Source organism: Camelus bactrianus, chromosome 17 (genome assembly GCF_048773025.1).
Source record: "Camelus bactrianus isolate YW-2024 breed Bactrian camel chromosome 17, ASM4877302v1, whole genome shotgun sequence".
Classification (NCBI taxonomy): domain Eukaryota; kingdom Metazoa; phylum Chordata; class Mammalia; order Artiodactyla; family Camelidae; genus Camelus; species Camelus bactrianus.
Window position 1 is genome coordinate 41604587 of NC_133555.1, and position 25521 is coordinate 41630107.

General features: G+C 45.8%; 1 protein-coding gene across 2 annotated transcripts in view; it reads right to left on the reverse strand.

The window, feature by feature from the left end:
- Nucleotides 1–20380, reverse strand: part of XYLB (xylulokinase) — a 46335-nt gene extending 25955 nt beyond the window's left edge. For both annotated transcript variants that reach the window (XR_012500079.1, XM_074345225.1), the window contains exons 1-10: nt 20224–20380; nt 18886–18968; nt 10298–10367; nt 8595–8675; nt 6431–6517; nt 5496–5624; nt 4634–4699; nt 3277–3349; nt 1489–1607; nt 301–382 (exon numbers count right to left, since the gene is read on the reverse strand). Coding sequence is in view for 1 of the 2 variants with exons in the window: in XM_074345225.1 (XP_074201326.1) it covers nt 301–382; nt 1489–1607; nt 3277–3349; nt 4634–4699; nt 5496–5624; nt 6431–6517; nt 8595–8675; nt 10298–10367; nt 18886–18968; nt 20224–20280 (847 nt within the window). In the remaining variant the exon portion in view is untranslated. The remainder of the gene's footprint in view (nt 1–300; nt 383–1488; nt 1608–3276; nt 3350–4633; nt 4700–5495; nt 5625–6430; nt 6518–8594; nt 8676–10297; nt 10368–18885; nt 18969–20223) is intronic.
- Nucleotides 20381–25521: the final 5141 nt, after the last annotated feature.

Here is a 25521-nt window from a genome sequence, read left to right on the forward strand (position 1 = left end):
CTGAAAATTGGGTCCTAGAGTAAGGGCTGGAGGAACAGATTTTTTAGCTTGGAACAGAAAAGGCAGGTCAGGGAGGGGTGTCCACGCCTGTCTGCCTCAATCACTGATCAGTTTCATCTGATGGGGGCAGCCCTCCAAGGCTCTGGGGGCAGAGTCGGGGCCAAGGTGGGGCAGGCACAAGAAGTCAGAGTTCAGGCCAGCAGTGGGGCAGGAGGCCAGTGAGGGCGACTGGCATTCTCCAATGTCTAAGCAAGGATCAAGGCAGGCTACACGGAGGGCAAAATCCCATGAGGTACTCACCTGGGTTGTCCCCAGTGAAGGCCACCACTTTGCATCCTGAAGAAAACCCATAGCGCCTGACGTAGTAGGAAGAAATGGACCCCTGAGGAGAGAAAGCGGGTACGCTCTGCTGAGGCAAACCCCGCCTGCTCAGCACAGCCGTCCAGCCCACACCTCAGGCCACAGCAAGGTTACAGGCCTGGGTGGAGCCTAGAGTCGCATCACACATGTTGCAACCAGGGGACATCCCTCCTGTTCACAAACCGCCAGGAGCCCAGCACAGGGCTGGAACCATGAACGTGAGGTCATCCCACTGTCTCCAGACTCAAAGCAACTAGAACAAACCAGTCCCCAATGTGGACTAGCACTGTATGCTCCAAATTTCTGGATCTAGCTTTCTTTTTTTTTTTTTCTTTCTAAATAAATGGAGGAAACCATTAAACAAACTCATGGAAGTAGATAATGCCTTACACACACGCCCAGCAACCAGATTAAAAGTAATCAGACACGCATGTGCAGAGGTCAATGCTCTAAAGAAAATAAACCAAGAAAAGGCACTGTGGGGGGGGGGGGGACTGCCAGGAACTACAGCTCTCAGGGTCCCTCCAAGAGGGGCTGTGGGATCAGAGGGCAGGGACACCTTCCGGACAGACCTACAGTTTTTAGAAAGCATGGTTATGAAAAGGAAGCTTTTCTTCCCCTTTCCCTTTCTCTTAGTTCCAAAGTTTAAAACAAATGATGGAATTTCCTGTTGTCTAGGAAGAAAATCTTGCTCCGTCCAGCAGAATTTTGGATTCACATTGGAATAAGCCATCTACTGCCTGCTTCAAGCTTCAGTGGTGGTCTCTAGCCCCAGCATTTCAACATTCTGTGTATTTTTCCCTAAGGTGTGCAATCACCCAGAACTTATGCCTTCAATTGTCTTTTCCTATTCTAATAAATCTTTAGTGCAATTTTCCGAAGTCCACCTCCCCACCCCATCGCCACAAGGCAGGAATCTATACACACAGCTGAGTACCTGAGTGCACGGGCCCTTATCCAGACATTTCACTTACGTCAAACACTTGTCTTATACTAGACTAAAAGTCCCCTGTGTGTATGCCCGTGTGTAAATGAATGGGAGTGTGTGTGTGCACACGTGCACTACACGCTTCCCCAGTAGCTGCCAGCTGCTCTCAAATGAGCCACATCACTGGACAGAGGACCCACCACGACCGAGCAGGATGGCACCGCTGGGCCGAGCTTCTCCTCCAAATGAGGTGCGCAGGCTGCAAGGCAGGCCTGCGACCAGACTTTGTCCTGGATCCGCAACAAATTCATTCCAGAACCTAAGGAGGGAAGGCACAAGAAATAGAAATCTTGAAAAGGGCTCTTTCATAAAAATGTGCAAGTCTGGCAAAGGGCAGATCATTCTCTCGCAGCAAACTCATACCTGGAGTTCTTTCCCGATGGAATGTACACAGTGTCCCTGGGTCCCTCTGGAACCAGAGAACCAGAGGCCAGCAGGGCCCTTGAAAAAACATGGCCTTACCTCCTCCAGATGTTCCTTAGAGGCTCAAATCCCACAGTTACCCTCGAAACCTGCCGCTCTGAGACCCGGCCGGGGGAAGGGAGCTCCCAGCAACGTCGATGAGGACTCTGCGTGTCCCCTGGGGTTCAAGGTGTCTGCTCAGAGGCAGCCCTGGTGCTACGTGGGTCAGCCCTCAGGGATTTCCCAATATCGCGTCTTACTTTTCCTGGAAAGCTCTCAGATGCCTCTAAACGTCCAAATGCTCATTGCTAAGATCAGCTAAGTTTTCCCTAAAAAGATCTACTTCTCCCCAGGCTTTGAAGGGGGAGAATCCAGAGCCCAGGTGGAGGCAGACTGTGGGCCGCGCACTGCTCGGGTCATTCGTCCACATGAGATGGCCAGACGGCTGGACAATTAGGAGGTAACTTGGGAGGGGACAGGGAGGGGAACAGGGTGGAGGCCCACTTGAGGGTGAGCTCAGGAATGTCTGGAGCAGTGGCGTGACTTTCCCCAGCAGCAAGTGCTTCACAACCTGGGGGAGTGCGGAGAACACAGCGGGACACAGGCTTAGGGTTCTGACAGTCTGAGCTCCCAGGAGCTGGGTTCTGTGCTGGAGGGCTGGGAGCAAAGCTTGGGGACCATTCCTTAGTCACCTTACTTTCTCTCCCTGAAAACTTGGACAATGTCTGGCACACGACCGCACTCAAACATTTCAAGGCTCTCCCGAAGATGCCCTCCCAGGCCAGGGCTTTTGCTCCACACTCTCCTCCCTCCTTGGTCATCCTTTCAGTCTGGCCTCAGCCAAGAGCTCCTTCTGCAACCTCCTACTGGCTCTCCTTCCTCACTGGCATCATCTGCATTTCTTCTTGTCAGGGTTTTGACTCCAGAAGCTCACCACTCTCATGCAGTCCCCAAAAGTGAACAAAAGCATCAATAAATGACTCCCTGTGGGAGCTGGGCTCCAAGATGGCCCCTGCTTATCCCCGAGTCCTGGTGGTCGCACCTTGTGAGGTCCCCTCTCCCTGTGCCCGTCGGTCTCTGTGACCAGGAACGGGGCAGAAGTAAGGTATGCCCCTCCCAAGGTTAGGGTGTAGAAGACTTTGCAGCTTCTGCTCGTCCCTTGCTGGGGGGAGTCCCGCTATCATATGGGGGGCCCCACGTGGATCCCCCAGCCCCAGTCAAGGCTTTAGATGACCATGCAGTGCTGGCTGCCAGCCTGACTGCCACCTCATGAGAGCCTGAACCAGAACCATTTAGCTAAGCCACTTCCAGATTCCTGACCTTCAGAAACTGTGAGATTATAAACATTTATGGTCCTTGGCTGCTAAGCGCTGGGGTCACTTGTTACACAGCAAAAGATAACTGATACACTCCGTTCTGGGCAACAGATGATAGAGCTGGAAGACCAGCGCCCACTGGGGTGGCTGAAGCTCACGCTGCCCGCACGCCTGCTGAATAGGCCAGTACCCTGCACTCTGACGACTCACCATCGCTGTGATCAATAGGGGAGTAAGACCCAAGGAACAGGGAAGCAGCAAAACTACTGACCAAGGAAATTCTCTGTAAAAGAGAGAAACACGGGGAGATGTATGATTCACTTCCATAAGCAACTGAAGACTTCTGATACCCACATAAGATGACAAGAGTTTTAAATCGGTGAGGGAAGTGGGAACTTTGAGCAAGATATCCCAGTGATGGCAGAAAGAGAGGAGCCCACATAAGAGCATCCTGAGTGGCTGGAATACCAAGAACTGACTCCTTCGCTCTGCAGTTTCTGATGGGCCATAAAACCTTATGGAAAGGCCATGCTTAAGGAAGCAGGTTTTCCTCCCAGAATCCACATGCCGGGGAGTGTGGTGCCCTGACTTCCTTCCTCCATTTCCGTGGTCTTTGTATCTAGTCACAAGGGAAGTGGGATGCGTGGTCACAGGCCTCAGAACCAACAGAGACAGTCGTGGGGGCTCAGAATAAGTAGAGTGAAAGCTGGTCCCTCGGAAGCCACAGACCCCAAATGTGAGCAGGAGGAACTGACAAGGGGTTTCCAACGTCAGCCTGAGGGTCTGTGCTTCCACAGGGGAATCATGGGCCCTTGGACCAGGGGAGGGAATGCCATCCCTCCTGTCCCCAGCTGGGCCACCTTTGTTCCACACACAGAACTTGGAGAATTTTTATCACTCCTTCCACCCAAAACCGACATTAACGGCTCATGTTGCAGAGTAATCTGGAAACTTGAATCATTAAATAATAAACTGCAGGTTAACTTTAAAAAAACACTCTGGTTTAAGACAAGCTGATCATTGTCTGGTTACTCAGAGATGACAGTCACGAGCCGGGACGTTGAGCTGCTTCTCAGGGGACACCGTGTGCTGGCTTTCAGCAACTGTGGATCAAGGAATGAACCTGGGTTCCTGCGATGCAGACTGTGGTTGAAGGGTCACAGCTGGAGACACATTGGTCCAGCTTTACAAATTTCCCAAGGAAACCCTGACCCCACACCAGCCAAGGGCCTGGTAGCCATCGTGCATCAACCACAGGAAAGTGAGTGGACAGAGCCTACCAGGCACCCAGACCTCCTACTCAGTTGGCCCCCTTGCTCCCATCACGACCTGACCTCCACCCTTCTGGTCAGGAGAGCCCCTGACTTCCCCTTCCCACAGCTCCATTCTTTCCCTCCTCTTTGGAAAAAGCCTGGCAATAAGAAAAAAGCAAACTCAATGTATCATTTTGAATGTCTGCTAATCAATATTTTTAGCCAATGCACAGGAGATGTATTTATGCTAAAGGCTAAGTATTACAAAAGGAATCCAACTGTGACTTTGAATCAAAGAGGAACATTTAACCCACCTCCGTGTGTGAGTAGGCCTCGGGCTTCTGCTGGTAAATCTTTGCAATTTGGTTTCCTGTAAATCGCTGGAAAAAGAGCGCAAATTCTCAAAAACGCAAATCCTAGATGGAATGATCAACTCTACAAAGTGAGGTTGGTGTAGCATGCTCTGAATATTAGTCAGTATAATGAAAGCTTTAAAAGGCCTCAAGTCTGGAAATGCTTGGTATCTGCTGAACACCCTCAGTAATAAAAGCCTCACTCCTCACACGGCACGGTGTCTGCTCTGACCAAGGGTACCCGGGCAGGGGACTTGTGTATTTCCCCACCCACATTCTTCCTACTTTGGGTGGCCCAGGTAGAGGCTTGGACCTCCACTCCAGGGAGGGCCACATGACCCCAACTGGGCCAACAGCAGCCACCCCGTGGGATGGGATGGGACCGTGGCTGAAGCCAGGAAAGAGGCATTCTTATTTTTTCACTTTTCTAGGAGCTGCACTGAGTATCTTAGATGCCCTGACTCCTTTCAGCTTCAAAACTGCCCAAAATGTAAGTGTTATTTTTACCTCCAGGTTAGAGAGGATGAAACCGAGGTGCCATCATCACCCCCAACATACATCCCAGCTGAGTTCATCCCTCAGCTCTGACCTGGGAGCAGTGAGAGAGGGCCTGCCCTTGCTTGATGGGCAACAGTTGGCCTTGCTCAGAACCAGGGACCAGAGTGCCCAGTCCTGGCTCCATGGGGCCACACTCACATGGCCTCACGGGATCCACCCAGGGGCTGTGTCCTCCCAGACACCCAGGAAGAAGGGCTCAGAGTCAGCAACCAGACCTTCCTCCTGGACCAGCCCCAGTCCCCAGCCCCTGGTGGGCGCTGCCCACCTCATAGGCACGAGACCCGGTGAGGCCGCTGAGAGCCTGGGCCCCGCCCACGGCGGCCTCCAGCTGGCGGCACTGGGCTGTGGTGCTGGAGTCCATCCACACCGGGCAGTCAGTGATGGAGAAACAGGCCTGGAAGGAAGGGGCAAAAGCACAGGCGTGAGCTCCACCTGCTGACGCTGAGGGCCGCCTGGCACTGGCAGTCACACTGTCCATCACAGCCGGCTTGACGCCTCTCCCCTGAATGTGACCTGGGAAGACCCCTGGGCAAGCCCTTCGTGCCCAAACCTCAGGCCGCCCCAGCAGGGTCTCTCCCCAGAAAGCTCAAGGTTGAATGTTCTGGCACCTGAGCTGCCCCCTTGGCCGGGTGTCCCGGGAACACCCCAAACATCTATATATAGACAGACATCTATATATTTACCAAAAATTTTAAAACAGAATTCAACAAGCACTTTTAACAAAACTCTGGTACCAAACTCCGTATGTTATCTTAACAGTATCGCAAGCCCAAAGCATGGCTTGGTAATGTAGGTTAAATTTAAAGCAAGGCACTGAAAACAAGTGACACTAGAAATGGGCAGGTGAGAGTGTTTGCGAGGCATGTGGAGCCTGGGAGAAGAGGAGAGGCCAGAGCCTGCCTTCCCAGCATCACCAGGAGGCATCATGCCCCAGGGGGAGAGTCCTGAGCAGGGAACTCTCCAGGGTCGTGCTGGGCTGGAGGGAACCCATGAGATGAGGGCTGTCAGCACCTGAGCCTCTGTCCGGACAGCAGGGATGCCCACTGCAGGCAGCCAGGGCCGACCAGGCTCCAGGACTACTGCTCAAGCCACCTTCCCACGGCCTTGAGGATGCACAAAAGCCCCAGTCTTCAGGGCCCACACACCTCTCCCCCATCTACATATAAGTTTCTCAGACTCCCATGACATGGCCAAAGTTACCTGTAGCTGCTCATGTAACAGGAGGTCCGGTGACAGGCTTGTCAGCACCCGGCTGGCCCCGGCCTTCCAGTACACACTTCCATGTTGCTGCCGAAGGAAAACCCAATCCCATGTTCATGCAGCCACACACCTGTGTCAGCCTCCTGGAGACCCAGGAAGACCCCAAACCACACGCCCAAGAACTGGGCTCCAAGCCTGCCCCTACCAGTCCTAAGTCACAGAGCTCATCGCCTTTATGAGACTCGGTTTTCATTTCTATAATACGGGGAAGTCTGCCCTGCCCACCTCAAACCTTGTAGGAAGGATCCAGGAAAGAATTATTGGTCTGGATTTTGGTGCTTTTGTAAAATTGTATTTTTGTAAATTGTAAAAAATATATTGCTCACACTATTACCTGAAAATCACTCATTCATTCACTTACCCAATCATTCATTCAACAAACGTTGATTGATCACGCCTAGCATGGGACACACAAATATTATCCTTACTTTGCAGGATACTCAAGTTGAGTCAGGGAAAAGGACACAAATGGACAATTATAAAGCCCTGTTAAGTGCAGTGACAGGGCTGTGGGAACACAGAGGAGGGGCATCTAACCAGCTAGGGGTGCAGGTGGATAGAAGTGGTCATGATCATCAGGAAAGGATTCCTGAGTTGAGTGTGGGTACGCAGAGAGTAACCACGGGGAGAGAGGCTGGCAGCTGCAGGGAAGGGTGGCACTCTCAACCCCGGGCCTGAGGCTGGGGCAGGAGGTGGGGGGATGGGAGGGGAACGGGGCAGCCTCAGCCTTGACATTTGTGCTCAGGAAGCTGGGGTTTATCTTGGGGTGGTGAGAACTCTGGGTTGGCAGGAGAGGACATGGCCAGGGCTAAGGGCAGGAAAGGGCTTGTGGGAGTCAGGGAGAAGGTAGGAGGGAGGCAGGGAGGCCAAAGCAGAGGCACAGAGGAAAATGATGGGTACCATGCCTGGGGCAACAGAGGCGGAGCTGGAAAAGAAGTGATAGACTCAAGAGTTATGCACAAATCAACGGGACGAGGGGACCACTTGGATGTGGGGCTGGGAAGACGGAGGAGTCTGGGTTGTGGCGCTGGGTGGACAGGTGAATTCCCTGAGAAAGGGAACCAGAGGAGGAGGACGTCTCGGGAAAGATGGAGCGTTCAGTCTGGAACATGGTAAGTGTGGGATGTTCCCAGGACACCCGGCCAAGGGGGCAGAGGGATGAGTCAGAGGGAGAGGGTGTCCAGGACTGGGGTTCAGGGGAGAGATCTGGAAAAGACCACCAGGGACTCTGTCCTGCTAGGTCAGGGGGCAGAAGAGGCATCTTCAGAAAAGTCAATAAGCACTCCCTCACAAGGATGTGAAGACACGCTAATCCAGCGTGGAGCAAAGTGATTCAGAGGACAAGACTGGACTTGAATCCTGACCACCACCCCCAATAGCTGTGTGACCTCTGGCAAGTGACATCACCTCTTGGTGCCTCAGTTTCTCTATGTAAATGGCAACGATAATAAAAGCAGTAGCTAAAGCTTAAATCAAGCTTTTAGGGACTGTCTTCTGTATTTAACACTCCCAATGACCCTATGGCAGATGAGGACGGAGGCACCAGAAAGTTGGATGATGTGCCCCACGTCACTGTAAACAGCAGAGCCAGGGGTCAAACTCAGAGCCCCTGCGCGAACACTGCACGATTCCACCAGGTAAAATCGTTATGAGGATGAAGTTAGTGTATTCAAAGTGCTCAGTACCGCCCCCAGCATACCCAAAGTGTTCAATGTTCTTTGTAATTATGACTCATATCTCTACTATTAAAACTGCTATCGTTATTAGTATGATTTCTGACGTTGCTCTTACTTCTAAGAAACAGAAAAAGCAATTTTGTGTCCCCAAACGGTCATACTAAATTCACGTCAAATGCTTCCTCCATCCCTTTAGAGGACCTCCATCCACTTTTTCCTCACCCAGGGCCCTAATTTGCATAACGCTTAGTCGTAAGAAGTGTCTCAGATCCTTTTGCAAGGAGGCAAACTATACGCCCTCTAAGGAGAAACAGCTATAGAGATTTTTCACAACAAAATGTGCACAGTGGCTCTCAAGAACGAGCACCTTCCCTCGAGGAGAGCTGTCACCCCGGCACTCACACAACTGCGCAAGACAGCGAACAAACCTGGCCCGCCCCAGACAAGGCAAGGACTTGAGAGAAGTCGAAGCCCGAAGCCTTCATCTTCTCCAAGATGATATCCAAAGCCTGAGAAGAAAAACAGAGCCCACCGTAACTGTCCCGAATCGTGGAAGCAGGCTAACACACCAGCGCTGATATTGGACTGCTTGCTTGCCCTGACAGTGGAGATAAAGAAGGAACCGATGACTTGCGATTTGGAAGCATCAGAAACATCAATTAAACGAGTAGGCATCAATCAGATAAAAGTGAGCTCTGCTCAAGATATTTTAAATATTTAAAACATATGAATGGAATCAGAAATCACCAGTCTTCAAAATTTGCGTCTCCAGTTGGTGACTTCCAAGCACTCATGAAGAGCAAAAACGAGGTGGCTCAAATTTTGATTTCTTTCATTTGCATTTTCAACCCCCCCATATTAGTGATGTGACTTCACCGCAACGGAGAAGCAAGGAGCACAGTAGTGGCTCCCAGCAGAACAGGCCTCCAGGCCCAGACCCCGGCGTCCGGGAGTGCAAGGTTGGAGGGAGCAGGGAGAGATGGTGGCCATCTGTCTCAAACTCCCTATTCCACCCTCCACCATCCGGTTGGAACTATCTTTCTGGCAAGACCCCAGGGATGGGACGGATGATGCCACCCAGCAGAGCTTGACACTTCCCCAGGAATTAGATATTCACCCCAGTCTGTGTTTTCTTTGGGGTAGAGAAGCCACTGGAGCTTTGGCCTGACCCTGCCACCTCCATCCTTGGCTGGGAGGGTGCCCTGACTGTGGCTGCCAGCTTGGCCCTGCTGCCAAGTCTCCAGCAAGGAGTGGGACAGCTGGAGTCCGGAATGGTCCAGTCCTGAGGGGCTGCTCAGGATTAGAAATCACCCTGGTCTGAGCCCCAAGCCTGCCTCTCCACCCCCTGGCCAGCCTGTCTGGTGGAAATTCATCCTTCACCCTAATCCTCCAGTATGAGTCAGAGTCAGGCTGATAAAAAAGATACCAACCTTGTTCTCTTAACAGAAAGAATTTAGCACGGCAAATTAGTTGGATAAGTCCTGGAGGACTGAAAAGGCTTTGGGCAGACACATTAAGTGCTGCCTTTGCTGGCCTCGAGTTTCAGGGTCTCAGGTCCCCTGCGGCAAATGAGGGGCCCTCATCTGTCTGTGCTGTCCACACCCTGGTCCTGGGGTCCCCTGGATCACCCAGATGTGGCAACAGGCATCTTCCTTTCTCATTGGTTCTGAGCAGAAGGCTTGGCTTGCAATCGATCTGGGCCTGACTGGGCAGGCCACAAGCCACCATCCTGAAGGCCCTGCCCTTGAAATTGAAGGGTCTGGGAGCTGAGCACTAAGAGCCCAAAGGCCATGTTCGGATCTCAGGGTACAAGAGTGGCCACAAGGCCTGAATGCAGAGTTTTGGGGAAAGGTTTGCTCTGCAGCATTTTAAAGGTGGTTCCTGGCAGGACCTTCCAGCTGCTCTGGCTTCAGACCCTGGAAGCCCTTTGTGAGTCCTCTCAGCTCAGGAGTACTGACACCAGCTGAGGCTGTCTGGCCCTAGGACCATGTGGACTTCATTTCCTCACGAGGACCTGGTCTTAACGGATGCTCTCATGAGCTGCCCGCCACCTTTGGGCTTCCTAGCAAGTCGTCAAGTCTGCTGGTGAGATGGGCGGGGAGAGGAGGGGGAAAGGGATCCCTGGGCTCACCTGGACCCACATCAGGACTGGAGAAGTCACTGTCAGCCCATCCTCATGAACGTGAACGCCACCTTGAGTCCTGCAAGCGGAACAAGCGAGAATGTGGGGCAGAGCATCGGGCAGGGGCCCAGCATTGGCGGGTCCTAGATACCACCCACAGGACGAGCACCCGCTCCTCCAGGCTTGAGCTCGAGACAGAACAGGCAAGATGCTGGGCAAGACGGAAAGAGAAGGCACGGAAACGACCCAGAAAGCACCAGCAAAAACAAGCCTTCTATGGGAGGGTATGGCTCAGTGGTAGAGCATGTGCTTAGCATGCATGAGGTCCTGGGTTCAATCCCCAGTACCTCCATTAAAATAAATAAATTAATAAACCTCATTACCCCCCACCAAAATAAAAACTAATCAATTAAAATAAAAAAAAAAGCCTTCTCAGTATAAGGGGTTCGCCCTGCAAGGCAGGCACAGTGTCACTTAGTGCAGTGGCCATAAAGGGACAGAAAGTTTCAGGCTGGATGAGAAGCCCTCCCCAGTGCACTGAGTTTGGAGAGGTAGAGGGGGTGGGGCACACGGAGGGCTGCACCTGTGGGAAAAGTTCTTGGCTATCAGACCAGGGAGTCCCTGGATTGCCCAGAACCCTGGCTCTCTTCACCACCACAAGACGCTCGTGCAAAGAGCTGCTTTGATAAAATCCAATCCTTTCAACTATGAGTTTAAAAAGAACAGGCTCAGACTCCATATCAAGGCATTACCAGAGGTGGGTATAGCTCAGTGGTAAAGCACATGCGTAGCATGCACAAGGTCCTGGGTTCCATCCCCAGTACCTCCATTTAATAGATGAATAAGTAGAAATTACTTTTTAAAAAAAGACACTATTAAACAAGATTATACTGTATATAGCACAGGGAAATATGTACAAGATCTTATGGTAGCTCACAGAGGAAAAAATGTGACAAAGAATATATATATGTACATGTATCATTGAAAAATTGGGCTCTACACTGGAATTTGGCACAACGTTGTAAAATTATTATAAATCAATAAAAAATGTTAAAAAAAAAAAAGACACTATTAGATAACCACATGATCCAGCTGTCCTATTCCTAAATATCTAGCCAAGAGAAATGAAAGTGTAAATCCATGGAAAGACGTGTACACAAATGATCATGGCAGCCTTTTTTGTAATAACAAAAAGCTGCAGATAACTTAGGTGTCCCTAAGCTGGTGAACAGTTAAGTTGAAGCACACAGGTGTCATAGAGTACCACAGAGCAGTAAAAAAAAAAAAACTAACTATTGATGCGCACACCAACATGGGTCGGGACTCTCAGATGATGGTGCTGAGAGAAGGAAGCCAGGCACAAAAGAGTTCATATTACACGATCCATTTGTATAACATGCTAGAAAATGTAAATCCACCTCTCTGATCTGCTTCAGATCCCCAGTCCAGCGGGGAGGAAGGAACAGACTGTAAAGGGAAACAAGAATCTTCTGTAGGGGGTGGTGTAAACAGTCCGTCTCTTGACCGCGGTGGTAGTTTCACAGGTATAGGTCTGCCTCTGGCAAAATGCAGTCAACTCAATTGTGTGTTTTAACAGATGCCTCTTTGTGTACTTAAATTATACTCAATCATGCTGATTAAAAAAAAAAAATACCATCACGAAAAAGGTAAAAAAGAGCAGCAAACTGTCCTATAGACAGTAAAACTCACTGGAAAAAAATGCAAAACAGTTGAAAATTGTAACCAAACATCCCACCAGCTGTTTAACAACTGAAAACTGGCAATTGCTGCTAAGAAAGAAGATTAGAGCTACCCCATATCCCTGAAAGCGCCAGGTCCAAATGGTTTCACAGAAAAAGTCTACCGAAGCTTTAGAGAACAAATGTTTCAAATACTATTTAAATTGTTCCAGAGTGCCTCAGGGAAGGAAAATTTTCTGATTCTTCTTATGAAGTAAATATAAAATGAACACCAAAACCTAATACTGTACCAAAAGTACAAGCAACAGAAGGAAAAAAAAAAAAAGATTAATTAGACCTTATCAAAATTAAAAACTTTTACCTCAAAGGACATTCAAGAAAGTGAAAAGACAACTCACAGAAAAGGAGGAAAATTTTGAATCACTTATATGTGGAATCTAAAAAAAAAGGACACAAATGAACTTACCTACAAGACAGAAACAGACTCACAGATACAGAGGAAAAAACCTATGGTTACCAGTGGGTCAAGGGGCTGGGAAGGGATAAATTGAGAGTTTGAAATTTGCACCTCTTGGGAAGTGACAGAAAGATTAGCTATCTTGATTGTGGTTTCATTGGTGTAGACAGCTATCAAAATTCATCAAATTGTATATTTGAAATGTGCAGTTTACTGTACAGGAACCATAACACAATAAAGGTGATTTAAAAAAAGGAAAAATTTTGAAATCATGTATCTGATGAGAGGCTTGTGTCTAGAATATATTAAGAACTTGACACAGCTCAATAATAAAAAGAAAATACAGTTTAAAAATGGGCAAAAGACCTGAATAGATATTTTTCCAAAGAGGTTATACAACTGGCCAAACATAGTCAACTTCCTTAATCTGAGAAAGATACAAATCAAAACCACACTGAAAACAAACAACAAAAAAAACCCCACAATGAGATGCAATGTCACATCCACTAAGATAGCTACAATCTATAATCAAAAGATAGTTAAAAAAAACAAATGTTGGCTAGGACATGGAGAAACCTGCACCCTCACATACCACTGGTGGGAGCGTAAAATGGAAGCACTCTTTTGGAAAAAGAACTGTCAAATGTTGAACTTGGAGTTACCATGTGACTCAGCAATTCCACTCCTGGGTATATACCGAATAGAAATGAAAACACATCCGTACAAAAATGTGTACACTGCATTAGTCTGCTGGGGAGCTTGAACAACGGGCATTTATTTCCTCACGTTTCTGGAGGCTGGAAGTCCACGGTCAAGGTGCTGGAAAATTCTGGTGAGAGCTCTCTTCCTGGCTGCCTCCCCACCGTGACCTTGGTGTGCACACGGGGAGAGAGATCTGGTGTCTCTTCTTCTGTGCCTGAGGACACCAGTCCTGTTGGATGAAGGCCCCACCTCTATGACTTCATTTAACCCTGATGACCTCCCAAAGGCCCCATCTCCCAGTAGAGTCACACTGGGGGTCAGGGCTTCGACATGCGATTTGGGGTAGGGGGTGGGTGGACACAGTCCAGTCTATAACAAACATGTCTGTTCATGGCAAGATTATTCATAATAGCCATGAAGCAGAACAATCCAAGTATACAGCAACTGATGAAGGGAGAAATGAAATGCAGTATTATCCACACAATGGAGTATTACGGAACTTATTTAGAAAAAGGAATGAAGTACCGATACATACAACAACGTGGAAGAATTTTGAAAACACGACACTAAATGAAAGAAACTTATCAAAGCACACCACATATTATACATATATGAAATGCCCAGAATAGGCAAATCTATAGAGCAGATTTTGGTTGCCAGGGCTGGGGGAGGGGGAATATGGAGTGACTGCTATTGGATACGTGGCTTCTTTTTGAGGTGATGAAAAGGTTCTAAAATCAGAGCAGTAATGGTTACACAGTTCTGTGAAAATATTAAAAGCCACTGAATTGTACATTTTATTTTACTTTTAAGTCAACTCCCCAGATATACCTTTCTTTTTTTGGGAGGGGTGTTGGTGGGGAGGTAATTAGGTTGATTTATTTGTTTATTTATTTGTTTAATGGAGGTACTGGGGATTGAACCCAGGACCTCATGCATGCTAAACACACATTCTACCACTGAGCTATACCCTCTCTCAAATTGTATATTTTAAAAGAGTGAATTTTATGGTATGTGAATAATATCCCAATAGAGTTTTTAATTATTTGTTTAAAGATACGATTTGGGGAAAAAACATCTGTATTAGTAAAGGAAAAAACAAAATTTCCAGGGCTCAACACAGCTGAAGTCTATTTCTTGCTCATTTAAAGGGACAGAAATTTAGCATATAATAAAGCTAGTGCCTCAAATCAGTGAGGCAAAGATGGAGTTCTAAAATAAAAAGCATTAAAACAACTGGAGAGTCACCTGGAAAAAAACTGAAGTTGGATACAAACGTCATGCCCTGTACCTAAACTCCAAACATTTTTATGTAAGAAAACTAAAATCTTATAAGAACTAGAGCAAAATCTCTAGGTGAACTCCTTCATAACCTTAGAGTGAGGATACCTTTTAAACTATGAGGGAAAATCAAGAAGCAACAGAAGAAGAGATTGAGGAATTCAATGACATAAAAAACAAAAGCTCTAAACAAGTTTAGACTGTACAGCACAGGGAACTATATTCAATATCTCGTAGTTACCTATGGTGAAAAAGAATATGAAAATGAATATATGTATGTTCATGTATGATATGACTAAAGCATTGTGCTGTACACCAGGAATTGACACAACATTGTAAACTGACTATATTTCAATTAAAATTATATATATATACGTCAAAAAAAAAAAAAAACAAAAAACCCCAAAGCTCAAGTCTGCCAACAACAGCAACAACCTACAAACAAGTCAAAACCACACAAAAACCTGAGGAAGATATTTGCAATTCACTTAACAACAAAGAGAGATAATTCCTCTAATATATAAAGAGCTCCTAGAAATTGATTTTTTTAAAATAACCAATTGAACAGAAAATGGGAAAAGGCAAGAAAACCAGCTTCACAGAAAAAAAAAAGTAATCCTTCAACATATGAAAAAAAATGCTCAGCTTCATTCAAAATAAGAGGGCGGCAAAGGACACCTACAAGGAGATACTGCTTTTTCACCTCTCTAGAAAAGAGTCAAAAACTCTTACGACCACAGTGAAGAGGCAGGGCTGTGGGAGAGAGGTACTCTTGTGTGTCTTTGGTGAGGCGCAATTAATACGATCCCTATTGGGGGGCAGTGTGGCCACAACTTCCAAAATATAAACCTATAAATCATACAGCTCAAAATATATATCAACAATAGGATTGTTAAAGTATTAACTTACAGATAAACTGGCACATGTCTATAATGGAAAAGTAAGGTAATTCACATCATTTTTCACTGCAAACAACCCAGTGTCCTTCAGTAGGAGATGGTACGTCTATCCAAAAGAGAACACAGAAGCCCCATGTACTGACATGGTGATTGTGAAATCAATAAACCACGGTACAGAATGGTATACACGGTGTGCTTCGGTTACATACCAGAAAGGGAGAAAGTAAGACTTTTCATATCTGCTTACACTTTGATACAAAACACTGGAAAGATGCACTAGAGAAATTATCTGTAGGGAAAGGCAGGTCACGGAGGGATTCAGACTTTTCCTTGTATGCCTTTTGTTTCTTTGAATTACCTACCAAGTACGTATAATGCCTAGTCATAAAATAAAATATTCTTATTAAAATAACCACTTTGGAAAAGAATTTGGTAATTTCTTAAAAAGTTAAACATGTACCGATCATACAACCCAGCCAAACCACTCCTGGGAAATGAAAGCTTCTATCAACATGAAGACTTGTACGTGAATTTCATAACCTCTTCAGTGACAATAATAACAAATTGGAAAAAACCCCAAAGGTCCCTTATCAGGTGAATGGATAATCCAGTTGTGGCCCACTCCCACAGTGGAGTACTGCTCGGCAATAAAAACAACAGGTGATACACATAACGAGGATGAACCTCAAAATGTTTATGGTGAGTTAAAAAAGCCAGATTTAAAAAAAAAGTGTATAATTATGATTCCCTTTACATAAAATTCTAGAAAGTGTAATTTATAGTGACAGAAAACATGTCAGTGGTTGCCAGCAGGCAGGGGTGGGGAAGGGAAGAGGGATGGATTGCAAAGGGGGATGTGGAAACCCTAGGGGGTTGGGAATGTTCATTATCTTGATTTGGGTGATGGTTGAATACGTACGTCAAAACTTATCAAACTGTACAATTTATATACGTGTGGAGTTTAGTGTACATCACTAATAAATAAACAAGTAAAACTTAAATAAAATTATAAAAAAAAAAAAACAACAATACATAGAAAGCGACCTGGGGTGAGGAAGGAGTGAACTAGCTCTGTTTGCATCTGGTTTAAAAAACTGTAAAACTAACTGAGTCAAAAAAGCAATCCTGTATTTTGGTTACGAATCCTTTTTTTCTTTTTTTCAAAGATACCTAATAGAGAGAACCGACGAACCCACTGAATGAAAAAGAGTGGGGGAAGGGGAATTTAAAAATATAAAAGACTAGAAATCATATGAGGTATGTTTTCAAAACACAATGGAATTAAACTAGAAATCAACAACTGAAAAACAGCTGGAAATTGTGGAGATTAATCAAGGGGCTTCTAAAGAACATATGAGTCAAAGAAGCATCAGAAATTTTAAAATATTTTGAGCTAATTAAAAATGAAAATACAACCTATCAAAATTTGTGGGAGGCAGCAAAAGCAGTGCTTTGACAGAAATTTACAGCATTAAATGCATATTTTGGCAAAGAAGAGCTAAAATCAATAATCTAAGTTTCCACCTCAGGGAACTAGAGAACGACTATTTTAAGTAGAAAGGAAAAAGAAGAGAAATGATAAAAATGAGAGCCCGCGTCAATGAAGATGAAAATAAAAAAGCAAAAGAGAGAATCAATGAAACCCAAAGCCGATTCTTTGTAAAGATCAATAAAATTGATACGCCTCTAATCAAGGCTAATCAAGGAAAAGAGAGAGAGAGGACACAAATTACCAACATCAGAAGGATCATCACTACTGATCCCACGGCCATCAAAGGACAATACAGGAATACTATGAACACCCTGATGGCCACAAAGTTGATAGGTTAGATGAAATGGACCAATTCCTTGCAAGACACAAACTACCAAAACACGAACACAGGTGGCCTGACGTAATACAAAACATGGAAGCAAAGAGGCTCCCAACCTCAGCTCGAAGGAGAGACGTCAGCTGGGGGAGAAAGAGGTGGCAGCCCAAGGTAATGGGGAGTGAGAGGCACATGAAGGGTCACTGGGAAGGCTTCAGAGAGGAAGTGACACCTAGAACAGACATGCAACAGACTTGCACCAGGACCTCTCAAAACCAACAAGTCCACAGCTGCTATGGACTGCATTGCACCCACTCCCCCGCCAAAATTCACATGTTGAAGCCCTAAGCTCCAGCACTTCAGAATGTGACTGTATATGGAGACAGGGCCTTTAAAGAGGTAATTAAGTCCCAATGAAGTCATTAGAGTGGGCCCTAATCCAGGGTGACTGGTGTCCTTATAAAAGGAGGTTAGGACACACATAACAAGACTGAGAGACACCAGGGGTGTACTTGCGCGGAGGGACGACCACGTGACAGACAGCAAGAAGCAGCTTTCTCCTGGAAACCAAGGAGAGAGGCCTTAGAGGAAACCAGCGCTCCCAGCACCTTGAACTTGGATCTCGGGGCTCCAGAACTATGATAAAATAGATTTCTGTTATTTAAACCACCCAGTCTGTGGTACTTTGTACTGGCAAAGTAATACAAAAGTTAAATTCATCATCTTTCTCCTTGAAACCAATTCTCTTTCACCCCAAAGGCCAGCCAGTAATCTCACCTTCAGATCTCACATTCAGCTCTGCACCAAGACCTGTCAGTTTCACCATCCAGCTCTCTCTCCTCCAATCAACATCATTTCTCATCCATATGATCTTGAAAAACCTCAGTGGTTTCCCAACATGTACTCTGGCCATATCCTATCTGCTTTCCCACTGCACCCAGAGAGATCTTTTCAAAGGACAAATACAATCATATCACACACCACCCCTTCCATCCCTGTGGCCCATCAGTGGGTGACCATAGCTTTCAGGATAAAGACAAACTATACCATGGCCCGGCCCAGCATCTACCTCCCTCTCTGCTCCCCAGCCACACTGGCATTCTTCAATTCCATGAATGAGCAGTGCTCTTTCTTGCCACAGGGCCTTTGCACATGCTGTTTCCCTTGCCTGGAATGCACTCTACAGTCTATCACTTGGCTAACCCCATTCATTCAGATCTTGGTTTAAGCACTACTTCTTTAGGGATATTCCCTAACCCACTCTTTCAAGTCTTGGTTTAATTTCTTTATAATGTGTACTTGAAGAAGTAAGTTTCTTTTCTTCAATGGCCTTCTCTGAGTTTACAACCAAACATTCTGATTGATATCACTCTCTCCTACTCAATGGGAAGCTCTGGGAGAGCAAGGAACATGCCTCCTTTTGTTCACTATCAAAGCCCAGCACCCAGCACAGTGCCTGGCACAGAGTAAGTCTCAACTGATACCTACTGCAGAGAGGAAGCAATGAGTGGAACTGGAAAGAAATGCAGGAGAGCACATTCCAGGCATAGAAGATGCTGAGAGATCTACCAAGACCACTCCTCCTGACGTTTGATGAAGCCAGAATAGTGTAAAAAGCTCCATGGTAGAGCCATGCTTAGCATGCAAGAGGTCCTGGGTTCAGTCCCCAGTACCTCCAAAAAAAAAAAAAAAAGGTTGAGAGAGGACTCCAAAACCAACCCCCACACACAGATGCACATTAAGTACCTACCCAAATTCTAGAAGGTCTCTGTCAAAATGTACACTGTCCTCATAGAAGACATTCAGCTCTGCATCAACAGCAACCACTTTGACCTGGAAGGCATTTAAAAAAATAATGCATAAATTTCTCCCCCTTTCTACACTGGTACAGGGATATGAGCATCACCAAATGAAGCCCAGCCCCCTAGAGGTGGTTTACAGACATCCTTGAAGGCTGGGGTGCATCACAGTAACCATGGCAACAGAGGCCTCATCTGGAGACATATCCAAAGACATAGTAAAATGAAGAAGCTGAGGCCAAGTAGAAACACACATGTAGCTCAGGGAATTTTTGCCCTCCAAACACCCAAAGTCAACACCCTCTAGAGGCAGATGTTCATAGATAAGCTTGTTCCTGCGCCAGATAAGCTTGTGGGGGGAGTGAATGGGAGGCAGGGTTTGGAGATGTTTCTGGGGGTCCATGCCTGCAGGGATCTGAGAGACCAGGCAAGATCCCTCGGTTGTACTTGTAGGCCATGATCATGGACCACAGACACATGTCCTAGTGGAGCAGATCTCCAAACTCAAGGGTACAACTTTTTTCCTAGGCAGATGGGGAAACTGAGGTCTAGCAAGGCAATCTGACTTATCCAAGGTCCCACATGACTTTCTGGTCAGGGATTAATTGGCCACAGCCTTGCTGGTCCTCTAACCCATTTGAGGATTGGGGTTTGACTGCAACTACGTTGGTTTCCCAAGTTGAGGAGAAAGAGCCGCTTAGCACTCCAGGCCCAGTTTGAGGGCAGCTTTTGCCCGTCTTTGGGGCCCTCAGAGCAGCAAAGGCAGTCCTCTGGCCAGCAATGACAGGCACGTGGACCCGGGCACGAGGCTGCCAACCACGGGCTGTAACGGGGTGGAACAAAGTTCATATGTACACTGGTGCCCGTTTCACTCAAAAAAAAAAAAAAAAAAAAAAGGTTCAATCGGTGATCTGGTTCCAGGTCACTGGTTATGCCTGTGTGTCTGCCTGTCCGTCTGGTCCTGTCTTACATAGCTGAGTTCGTTTGGCTCCCCGTCACTCTGCCCAGAACAGCGCGCGAGCCCTTCGGGTCCCCGGGCACGTCCCCGCCACGTGCCCGCGGGGTCCCGCTGAGGGGAGGCGGCGATGGCGAAGGGGACGCCGTTTCCGGGAGGGCCGGGGTCCAGGCAGGCGCGGCGCGCGGGCAGGGGCGCCGGGTTCCCGGGAAGCCCGAGAGGGAGGCGCGCCCGCGGCGCGGCCCAGGGTTCCGGGCGTCCGGGTCCCGGTCGGCCCGCCCGCCGTCGGCGAGGAGGCCGCCCCGCCCGCCCTGCCCAGGGCCCGAGCGGATACCTGCTGCGTGCTGAAGTCCCAGCCCAGGCAGCAGCGGCGAGCGGCGGGCTCGGCCATGGCCCCTGAGGCTCCAGCAGCCCCTCTATCCGTCAGTCCTTCCCGCGGCCAGACTGTGGCGGAGCTTCAACCGGCCCGCCCCTTGCCCCGCCCCTTGCCCCGCCCGGCCGGACTCCCGGACCCGGGTTTTCCAGATTCTTTGCGCTCTGGCGCCGCCTGGCGGACGGGGCGGGGACTCCGCCTGCGCAGCGGGCTCCCTCCAACCCCATACCACCCGACCTCCCATGCAAATACGCTCCTTGCACAGACCCGGCCCTAAAGCGGCCAACCTTCCCTCGGAGGACTTCCTGGCCAGAGGATTCAACTTTAAGACGGCTTGTTTCTGCCTATCTGGTGGCCCTGGGCCTGAGGACCTCCATGGCCGTCTCTCAGGTACTGGAGCAGCTGTCCACTTATGGTGGTTACAGGGAAATATGCCCTGGGATTGGAGGCACTGGGCTCCAGCAGGCCCTGTCCTGATCCAGCGGATTTGAGTAACTCCCAGCTGCGCCATGTGCCACATCCCACCAATGTATTTAAAGTCAGAGCTCTTGAGCCGCCTCTTCCCCTACACTCCCTTCCAACAGGGCTCATTCATTCCTGCTGCCATCTAGTACTGATGGGCCAATGGTGAAGGGGGATGAGAATCAAAATCAGACCCACTCCCTTTCTTCCTAGAGCTGAAGACACCTTCCCCTACCCTCATTCCACCTAATGGGTCCTTGTCCCAGAAGCCCTCCCAACCCCAGCCAGGTGAGATGCTCCTCCCAGGAGCTCCCAGCCCAGCAGAGCCCTTCATGCACTGGTCTGATTACTTATCTCTCTTTTGCTGAACTTGTTGCTTGGAGCCTGTGGGAGGGAATTTGGCCGTGGGGGGGGTGGGGGTGGGGGGGTGGGTTAGGGGGTTATATCCAAGAGTACGGTTTATTCTGTGTGCATAACAAGTTTGATGCGGGTGCGGATTACGCCTGAGGACGGTGGTGCTGGTCCTCACTCCCACCTGGAATGCACAAGAGTACCTCTCTCCCCACATAGTACCTACACATACTACCTGGCCTTTCCATCCTTTTCGTTTTTGCCAGTGTAATAGGTGAGGAGTGGCTTCTTGTTATTATTTTAATGTGCATTTCTCTCATTACTGATGAATTGGAGCATCTCTTCATATACACTCATTCCCATTCAGTGAATTCCTTGCTTATATCGTCTGCCCATTTTTCAGTTGGAAATTTTTATGGATTTGCAAGAGTTTCTTATACTTCAGGATATAAGTTCCCTCCCCGTTTTAGATGTTGCAAATATCTTCTCCCAATATTATCACTTATCTGCTAACTCTATCCATCTTGCCCTTTATGGACAGGAAATCTTTAATTTGAATATAATAAAATCCACCCATTTTCCTCCTTATTGGCTACGCTATTTGATCTTGTTTAAGAAGTGTTTCCTGGGGGAGAGGGTATAGCTCAGTGGTAGAGCGCATGCTTAGCATGCATAAGGTCCTGGGTTCAATCCCCAGTACCTCCATTAAAATAAATAAGTAAATAAACAAACCTAATTTCTTCCCCTCCATAAAAAAAAAAAGAGTTTAAAGAAGTGTTTACACCTCATAGACAGAGAAAACAAACTTATGGTTACCAAAGGGGAAAAGGGGGACAGAATAAATTGGGAATTTGGGATTAACAGATACATACTACTACATATAAAATAGGTAAACAAGGACCTACTGTAGAGCACAGGGAACTATATTCAATATCTTGTAATAATCTGTAAAGGAAAAGAATCTGAAAAAATATATATATAAGAATATATATGTGTGTGTAACTGAATCACTTTGCCGTACACCAGAAACTAAACACAAAGTTGTAAATCAACTAAACTTACAATTAAAAAAAAATTGGTGCAGCCATTAATGGAAAACAGTATGGAGATTCCTCAAAAAACTAAAAATAAACTTATCATTTCATCCAGCAATCCCACTTCTGGGTATATATCCAGAGGGAACTCTAATCCGAAAAGATACATGCATCCCAATGTTCACAGCAGCACCACATACAATAGCCAAGACATGGAAGCCACGACAGATGACTGGATAAAGAAGTTGTGATATATTTAAACAATGGAATACTACTCAGCCATAAAAAGAATAAAATAATGCCATTTGCAGCAACATGGATGGACCTGGAGAATGTCATTCTAAGTGAAGTAAGCCAGAAAGAGGAAGAAAAATACCATAGGTATCACTCATATGTTGAATCTAGAGAAAAAGAAAAGAAAAAGAAAGGACACTATGAACTCATCTACAAAACAGAAGCAGACTTGCAGACATAGTAAACAATCTTCTGGTTACCAGGGAAAGGGGGTGGAAAGGGATAAATTTGAGAGTTTGAGATTTACAAACGTTAGCCACTATATATAAAAATAGATTTTTTTAAGTTTCTTCTTTATGGCACACAGGGAACTATGTTCAATATTTTGTAATAACTTTTAATGAAAAAGAATATGAAAATAAAATGTATATATACACGCATGATATTGTGGGACATTGTGCTGTACACCAGAAACTGACACATTGTAACTGACAGTACTTCAATAAAATAAAATAAATAAAAGACGTGTTTCCCCGCTCCCAGGCCACAAAACTATTTTCTCCAAAGATACTAGCTTACATTTTCTTCTTTTGGCAAGGTATTTGAGTCATCGAGATTTATTTGAATCTAGGTGTTTGTCAGCTGAATATATTACATCCTAACACAGAAGTGAGTGAAAATGAATCCATTCAAGGGTAAGCACTAGATGTAAGCTTTTCAGAGAAAGAACTTTTCATTTAGTAAGTACAATAATGAAAACTTATTATAAAATAGGAAAACAGAGACAAACATACATCCAGTCCCTATACTCTGGTCACCAATGAAACAACACTAGGATCTCTCTTGATTCTTTGAAGTTTGCAGCCACAGCATGGATTTTTCTCAAAGTGAGCCTTTCTCTTTGAGAAAAATCCTGAAGAAGTGCTTTCTTCATAAAGAGGAGTTCCTCTTTTTAAAATTTTAAAGTTAAAAGTTTTAAAATTCCAACATAGTTTATTCTGTTTGTGTGAAAGTAGCAGACTAGTTGTTTTATCCAAATCACTTAAAGCTGTGTTCATTAGTCCTGAAAACTACTGAAACCATTCAGGCTTGCATATATTCTTCTAAATGAGTAGTTTTAAGAGTGGAAAGTTAGCAGTATACTGGTAGCTTTAATTCCTAGCCCTTTCACTTCTAAGGCAAAGATAAAAATCACTGAATCAAAAATAATCAGAAATTGGGAAATGAAATAGACAAATCAATTATAATTCAGATTCACTAATTTATTCTATCTGAAATTTTATAGATTTCTTCTTGAGATATGTTAGAAGTTAAATAATTCTCTCCATTCTATCTCAAAGGTAGTACAAATTTTTTGTAAGATCAGTTGGAAGCTGTTTTGAGTGAAAATCAATGTTTTGAACTATAGCCCCTGGCAGGGCCAACATCACACAAATCTGTTTGTCCAAGTTTGACGGTGAGGTGTGGGTCCTGCCTCCAGTTAAATAACTCTTGCAGCTGAGATTCAGATTTTTTTTCAAGCTGATTTTATGTTTATGTCTGCAAAAAGTTTCATGGACTGACTTGGATGTTTAAGTAGATTCTAAAGACCTCTGAGGAGAAAAGCACTTACTTTTACCAGAATGTGAACATGCCTGCTGTTTCTACATTTGTAGTCACCTCAGAAGCAAAAAAAAAAAAAAAAAAAAAAAAATTTGTAATTGATACAGAATTTTTTTAAATTGAAGTATAGTTGATTTACAACGTTGTGTTAGTTTCTGGTGTACAGCATAGTGATTCAGTCATATATATATATATATAATACATGTATATATATGCATACATATTCTTTTTCACATTTTTTCATTATAGGTTATTACAAGATATTGAATATAGTCCCCTCTGCTATAAAGTAGGACCTTGTTGTTTATTTATTTTATAAATAGTAGTTTGTATCTGCTGATCCCAAACCCCTAATTCGTCCCTCCCCACTTAGAAGCAAAGTTGATTTAGGAAAATTAAGTGTTGGTGTGGGTATCTTGCATTTTTTTGGTTTCACTGCATTCATCCCCTGGGATCTGACTTTCCCCTACTCCACAAGTGGTTAGAGCAGATGATTAAACCCTGGTGTTCTTTATACATGGAAGGAAGGTCTGGAAAGATATATGTCAAGCTATTAAAGACTACCTCTCAGAGTAGGATTTAGAAACTGGTGGTCAGGGGGTGACTTTTGCATCTGTACTGCTGAACTTTAAACTTTTGGACTAAAAGAATAAAGAAAAAAAAAGACACGCAAACAAAATAGTAATAAGGGGGTGGCTCTCAAGCTACTTAGGACTTTTAAATCATTCTCTTAATTAGGGGGTCAAAGAGGAAATCAAAATACAACACGCTGTTTAGAAAGCAGGAAAATGGAAACATCCGTATCGGAACTTTGGGGATACACATAATCAAAGGTAGATGCATATTCTTGAACGCTTTTATTACAGACTGAAAGTAATGAACTAACCCCATGTAGTGAGTAGAACTGTATGCCCCCAAAATATATGCTCAAGGTCTACCTCCCAGTGCCTGTGAGTGTGACCTTATTTGGAAATAAGGTCTTTGCAGATGTAGTTAAATTTAAATGACATCATACTGGATTAGGATGGGCCCTAATCCGATGACTGGTATTCTTATAAAAGGAGGGAAGTTTAGACACATGCACAGATGCATGCCAAGGGACTGCCGGCAACCACCAGAAGCTGGAAGAGGTACAGAAGGATTCCTCCCTAGATCCTGCGGAGGGGGCACTGACCCTGCCATAATCTTGATTTTGAATTGTAGCCTCCAGAACTCTGAAAGAGTAAATTTCTGTTTGAAACAACTCCATTTATGGTACTTTTTTCAGCAGTCCTAGGAAGCTAACATCCGCCATAATTCAGGAGTTTAGGGATAAAAAAGAAAAAAAAGAAAAGAAAATACGAGGTTGCAGGAAAGCAAAAAGGAAGGGAAAAAAGACAAAAGCAATGAGAGAACAGTGAAACACAAAAATGAGAAATAATCCAAGAGCTAATCTTTGAAGCCAGAGAAAAAGACAAACCTCTTGAGGAAAAAAAAAATGAAATAAGAAATTAAAGAAACAACAAACAAAAGCAAACAACTCACCCCCTCCCCCCCACCACCAAAATCCCTCATCAAACTACACACACACAAAGAA